The sequence below is a fragment of the Triticum aestivum genome, chromosome 7B (assembly GCF_018294505.1).
Source record: "Triticum aestivum cultivar Chinese Spring chromosome 7B, IWGSC CS RefSeq v2.1, whole genome shotgun sequence".
NCBI classification, from domain to species: domain Eukaryota; kingdom Viridiplantae; phylum Streptophyta; class Magnoliopsida; order Poales; family Poaceae; genus Triticum; species Triticum aestivum.
In genome coordinates this window covers 99,932,805-99,938,512 of record NC_057813.1, presented here as the reverse complement: position 1 = coordinate 99,938,512, position 5,708 = coordinate 99,932,805, and the positions used below count along the sequence as shown (strand labels likewise).

The window sequence follows — 5,708 nt, the reverse complement described above, 5'->3', positions numbered from 1 at the left end:
CGAGGCCGACAAGTAGGCAGCCGAGGATGCCACGGCTGCTGCCACTGTCACCGCCGCCTCATGGCGGATTGGAGGGTATACATCGCTTATCCCTCTCGTGTTTTTTTTGTTGTAGCAGTACTAGCGATATGCGTAGATGTTTCTACTATGTGCATAGTACATGCTATGTTAGATCGTAATCAGTGTGTTATCAATGCTGTCCATGTCGTGCTCATGATTTATTCATGGATTAGTTTAATCAAAAAACTGTCTATTTATTCATCACATAATTATATCACATCTAGATATGTCCTAGACACTAAAAAAAATTACATCCAAAATGCTGCATGAGAAAACAAGCGGTTATTCTTGGACACTGCATAGGACCTAATGCGGGGGCGAACCTTGGTCCGGAGCTCTCCTATGTGATCATACTTGAGGCTAAACAAGGTGACACGGAGCACGCTGTCCCAACGATCCTTGCGACGCAGGACGTTCTCGACGAGGCAGAACCTGCCGCGGCCCATGCAGGTGAGGGTGTCCTTGAGGTGCCGGCCGCCGTTCTGGTACGTCTTCTCGCCGTTACGGAGGAACAGCCTCCCCTTCAACACCCTGCACTCCGGCGGCCGTCCGGCGGCGGCGCTGCGGGAGGCGACGGGGCAGCAGCAGACGTGCCCGCCCCCCTCGCGGTGGATCCCGACCCACGCGTCTAGGCCGGCGTCGAAGTAGGCCTGGCCTTTGAAGGGAAGCACCCAGTCCCCGAGCTCCCTCCACGAGCCGTTGCTGGTGTCCAGGGAGTGGGTGGCGTAGTCGGTGGACACGAAGAGGGTCCGCCCGTCCGGGTGCAGCGCGTGGGCGACGACGTCCATCCCGCAGCACGGCGGCGGCGGCGATGATGACGGTGCGGCGTTCCAGAACCAGTCCGTCCGGTCTACTCTGGCGGCGAGATCCCACGACAAGGCCTGCAGGCAGGGCGCCTCGTGATGGGGTTATGTACCTAGGGTAGGGTCATGGACCTGATCCAAGTAACTTACCCCAAGACATCCTTAGAAGAGGTTGCTTTCCAGTCGACCAACAAAGATTCACTCGACTGGCCTGAAGGACTCGACCACGAAGACTCACTCGACCACCAGGAGGTCAAGAGGCACTCTGCTCTGCAACGGCCTGTAATCAAGTAGACTTTATGATAGTAAAGGCCTTTATGTGGGGCGTTACCAGTAACGCCCCAGACTTAACTCACCTTAAACCCTCTCCTACGTGGGCTGGCTGGGGTTCTGGCGCACTCTATATAAGCCACCCCCCTCCACAGGCAGAGGGGTTCGGCACCTTGTAGTTCATACACTCATAATCCACTCGACCGCCTCCGGGCTCCGAGACGTAGGGCTGTTACTTCTTCCGAGAAGGGCCTGAACTCGTACATCCTTTGTGCTTACAACCTCTCCATAGCTAGGACCTTGCCTCTCCATACCTACCCCCCACTCTACTGTCAGGCTTAGAACCACGACAGTTGGTGCCCACCTTGGGGCAGGTGTTTTAGCGATTTTGTGGAGAAGTTGCAATTCTTCCGAGTACTTTCATCATGGTGTCTGCTGGAGTTTTGGTAGAGGGTCAAGAGATCCGTCTCGGCACTCTCACCTTCATCGCCGACGACTCCGCATGGCTCCAGGAGGCTCCACTCGACGTAGATGCGCTCCCCGTCCGCGGTGCGACGCATTTTCGCGCATGTGTCCGCGGCGTTCTGCTGCGGCAACCGTCGACCCAGTATCGGTCGGCTCCTCCATCATCCACCCTCCCAGTCTCCCGCCAGCGCAAGCGCTCAGGCCGGTCGAGGCTTCAGCGATGGGTGAGTCACGCGGTGGCTCGCCAATCGGCCACTACCCAAGTTGCGGCAATCGAGCCCAACGAATCTCTCTACGGCTTGTTCGATCAGTCGACTGGCTCCGTAGGGACTGCATCCGAGATCAGTCGACTGGCTCCGTAGGAAGAAGCGCTCATCCAATTCCTCCGTGAGAACTGGGACATTTTTGCATGGAAGCCCGCTGACATGCCAGGTGTTCCCAGGGGACTGGCTGAGCATCGCCTAAGAGTCGACTCGTCTGCAAAACCAGTCAAAGAGCATCTTCGGCGGTCCGCCGTCCAGAAGAGAAAGGCCATCGGTGAAGAAGTGGCTCGACTGTTGGCGGCAGGATTTATCCGAGAGATATACCACTCCGAGTGGCTCGCTAATGTCGTCATGGTTCCTAAGAAGGACAAGTCGCTCCGAATGTGCATTGATTTCAAGCACATCAACCGGGCCTGCCCGAAAGATCACTTTCCTCTCCCTCGCATAGATCAAATTGTTGACTCGACCGCGGGATGCGAGAGGTTGTCTTTTTTAGATGCTTACTCCGGGTACCACCAGATCCGTCTGTACGGGCCCGATGAGGTAAAAACAGCTTTCATCACTCCATTCGGGTGCTTCTGCTATATCACCATGCCATTCGGCCTCAAGAATGCCGGAGCCACATTTATGCGAATGATTCAGAAGTGTCTGCTCACTCAAATCAGTCGGAATGTGGAAGCTTATATGGATGATATTGTTGTCAAGTCACGAAAAGGTTCCGACCTGCTCGCTGACCTCGCCGAAACATTTGCCAACCTCAGAAGGTATGATATCAAGCTCAATCCATCAAAGTGCACATTTGGATTTCCTGGTGGCAAGTTACTCGGTTTTCTCGTTTCCGAACGGGGAATCGACGCTAACCCAGAGAAGATTGGCACTATTCTCCGAATGAAACGCCCTGTGCGAGTGCACGATGTCCAGAAGCTTACTGGATGCTTGGCCGCATTAAGTCGATTCATCTCACGACTCGGTGAAAAGGCACTGCCTCTTTACCGACTGATGAAGAAGGCTGACAAGTTCGAGTGGACTCCAGAAGCTGATGCAGCGTTTGCCGAGCTAAAAGCTCTGCTCTCCACCCAGCCGGTGCTTGCTGCTCCAATCAGCAAAGAGCCTCTGTTGCTCTACATCGCAGCCACAGGACAAGTCGTCAGTACTGTGCTAACGGTCGAGCGGGAAGAAGAAGGAAAAGCTCTCAAAGTTCAGCGCCCAGTGTATTATTTGTCTGAAGTCTTGACTCCATCCAAGCAAAGATATCCTCATTATCAGAAGCTTGTGTATGGAATATACATGACCGCAAAGAAGGTTGCTCATTATTTCTCTGACCATTCCATTACAGTCGTCAGCGACGCTCCACTATCAGAGATTTTGCACAACAGAGATGCAACTGGTCGAGTGGCCAAATGGGAGATTGAACTCCTTCCCCTTGATATCAAGTTTGAGGCAAAGAAAGCCATTAAGTCCCAGGCGATAGCAGATTTCCTCGCCGAGTGGATTGAACAACAGCAGCCGACTGAAGTTCACTCGGAACATTGGACCATGTTTTTTGATGGCTCTAAGATGTTGAATGGTTCCGGTGCTGGGGTTGTTCTGGTTTCCCCCAGAGGAGATAAGCTCGGATATGTGCTCCAGATTCACTTTGATTCCTCCAACAATGAGGCAGAATATGAGGCCCTCCTATATGGGTTGCGCATGGCCATTTCACTCGGCGTCCGTCGCCTAGTGGTTTATGGCGACTCGGATTTAGTGGTCAACCAGGTGATGAAAGAGTGGGACGTGAGAAGCCCAGCCATGACTGGATACTGCAGTGCAGTGAGGAAGCTGGAAAAGAAGTTCGAGGGGTTGGAGCTCCATCATATACCCCGACTGAAAAATCAAGCGGCTGATGATCTAGCAAAGATAGGTTCCAAGAGAGAAGCCATTCCGAGTGGTGTGTTCTTGGAGCATATACACACTCCGTCAGTCAAAGAAGATCCTTTCACCGAAGAAACTCCGCAGCCCAAGAGCGCCACAGATCCGACTGAAGTCGAGATCCCAGCGGTGGTCGACTTGATCATGGAGGTTTTGTTGGTCATTCCCGACTGGACGATTCCGTATGTCGCATACATCTTGAGGAAAGAGCTTCCGGAGGATGAGGAAGAGGCTCGACAGATCGTCCGTCGATCTAAGGCCTTTACCGTAATCAAAGGACAATTATACAGAGAAAGCGCGACTGGAGTTGGTCAGAAGTGCATAACACCAGAAGAAGGTCGACTCATCCTCAATGATATTCACTCGGGGACCTGCGGTCATCATGCGTCTTCTCGGACCATCGTGGCCAAAGCATACCGAGCCGGATTTTACTGGCCCAAGGCGAATGAGATGGCAAATGAGATAGTGGATAAGTGCGAGGGATGTCAGTTCTACTCGAATATGTCGCACAAGCCTGCGTCAGCTTTGAAGACCATCCCACTTGTCTGGCCTTTTGCAGTTTGGGGGCTGGACATGGTCGGTCCTTTGAGAACAGGACGAAGCGGTTTCACGCATGTACTAGTGGCAGTCGACAAGTTCACCAAATGGATCGAGGCTAAACCAATCAAGAGCCTTGACACCGGTACTGCTGTTAGCTTCATCAGGGAACTAATATTCAGATATGGAGTCCCGCACAGCATCATTACGGATAATGGGTCGAACTTTGACTCAGAGGAATTCAGAGCTTTCTGCAACTCCCAGGGCACACGGGTCGACTACGCTTCAGTCGCCCATCCGCAGTCGAATGGACAAGCAGAACGAGCTAATGGACTGATTCTTAAGGGATTGAAGCCTCGACTGATGCGTGATCTCAAACACGCGGCTGGAGCTTGGGTCGATGAACTTCCCTCTGTACTCTGGGGACTGCGGACTACACCTAATCGGTCGACCGGAAGAACTCCATTCTTCTTGGTCTACGGAGCCGAAGCGGTCTTACCAAGTGATCTTCTGCATAATGCTCCCGAGTCGAAATCTACAACGAAGCAGAAGCTGAACAAGCGCGGCAGGACGCAGTCGACCTTTTAGAGGAAGAAAGGGAGATGGCTCTGATCCGGTCGACCATCTACCAACAAGATCTGTGCCGTTTCCACGCCCGAAATGTGAGAGGTCGAGCCTTCCAGGAAGGAGATTTGGTTCTCCGAGTGGATCAGCACAAACCACACAAGCTTGCTCCTTCTTGGGAAGGCCCCTTCATAGTCACCAAGGTCCTCCACAATGGGGCGTACCGTCTTTACAACGTCGAGCATAATTTCGACGAGCCCCGAGCTTGGAACGCGGAGCTACTCCGCCCATTCTACACTTAAGTTTTATCATTCGGATGAGTTGGAATAAAGTACTTTTGTAGTTCATGGACCTCAAAATAATAGTGTCATAGTTCCTCCATAATATGTGTCACTCTTTATTTTTTGTCCAATGAAATCCCCCTCAGTGGGTGACTTAGCTGCGAATCCGTTTCGCCTAAGTTTGTAAAAATCCTACCGAGTGGTGAGCCAGACTCCCACTCGGAGGCTTAGTTGCGAATCCGTTTCGCCTAAGTTATCAAAATCCTACCGAGTGGTAAGCCAGCCTTCCACTCGGAGGCTTAGCTGCAGCCTCGTGCTCGCCTAAGTTATAAACATCCTACCGAGTGAAGAGCAATCCTCTCACTCGGAGGCTTAGCTGCAGCCTCGTGCTCGCCTAAGTTATAAAAATCCTACCGAGTGAAGAGCAACCCTCTCACTCGGGGGCTTAGCTGCAGTCCAAGCACTCGCCTAAGTTGTAAAAACCTTACCGAGTGAAGAGCAATCCTCTCACTCGGAGGCTTAGCTGCAGCTTCGTGCTCGCCTAAGTTATAAAAATC

General features: G+C 52.5%; 1 protein-coding gene across 1 annotated transcript in view; it reads right to left on the bottom strand.

The window, feature by feature from the left end:
* Positions 1–308: 308 nt before the first annotated feature.
* LOC123157720 (uncharacterized) overlaps positions 309–5,708 on the bottom strand; it is an 11,715-nt gene continuing 6,315 nt past the window's right edge. The window contains exons 3-4 of the mRNA XM_044575955.1: positions 2,016–2,059; positions 309–915 (exon numbers count right to left, since the gene is read on the bottom strand). Of these exons, the coding sequence (XP_044431890.1) occupies positions 309–915; positions 2,016–2,059 (651 nt within the window). The remainder of the gene's footprint in view (positions 916–2,015; positions 2,060–5,708) is intronic.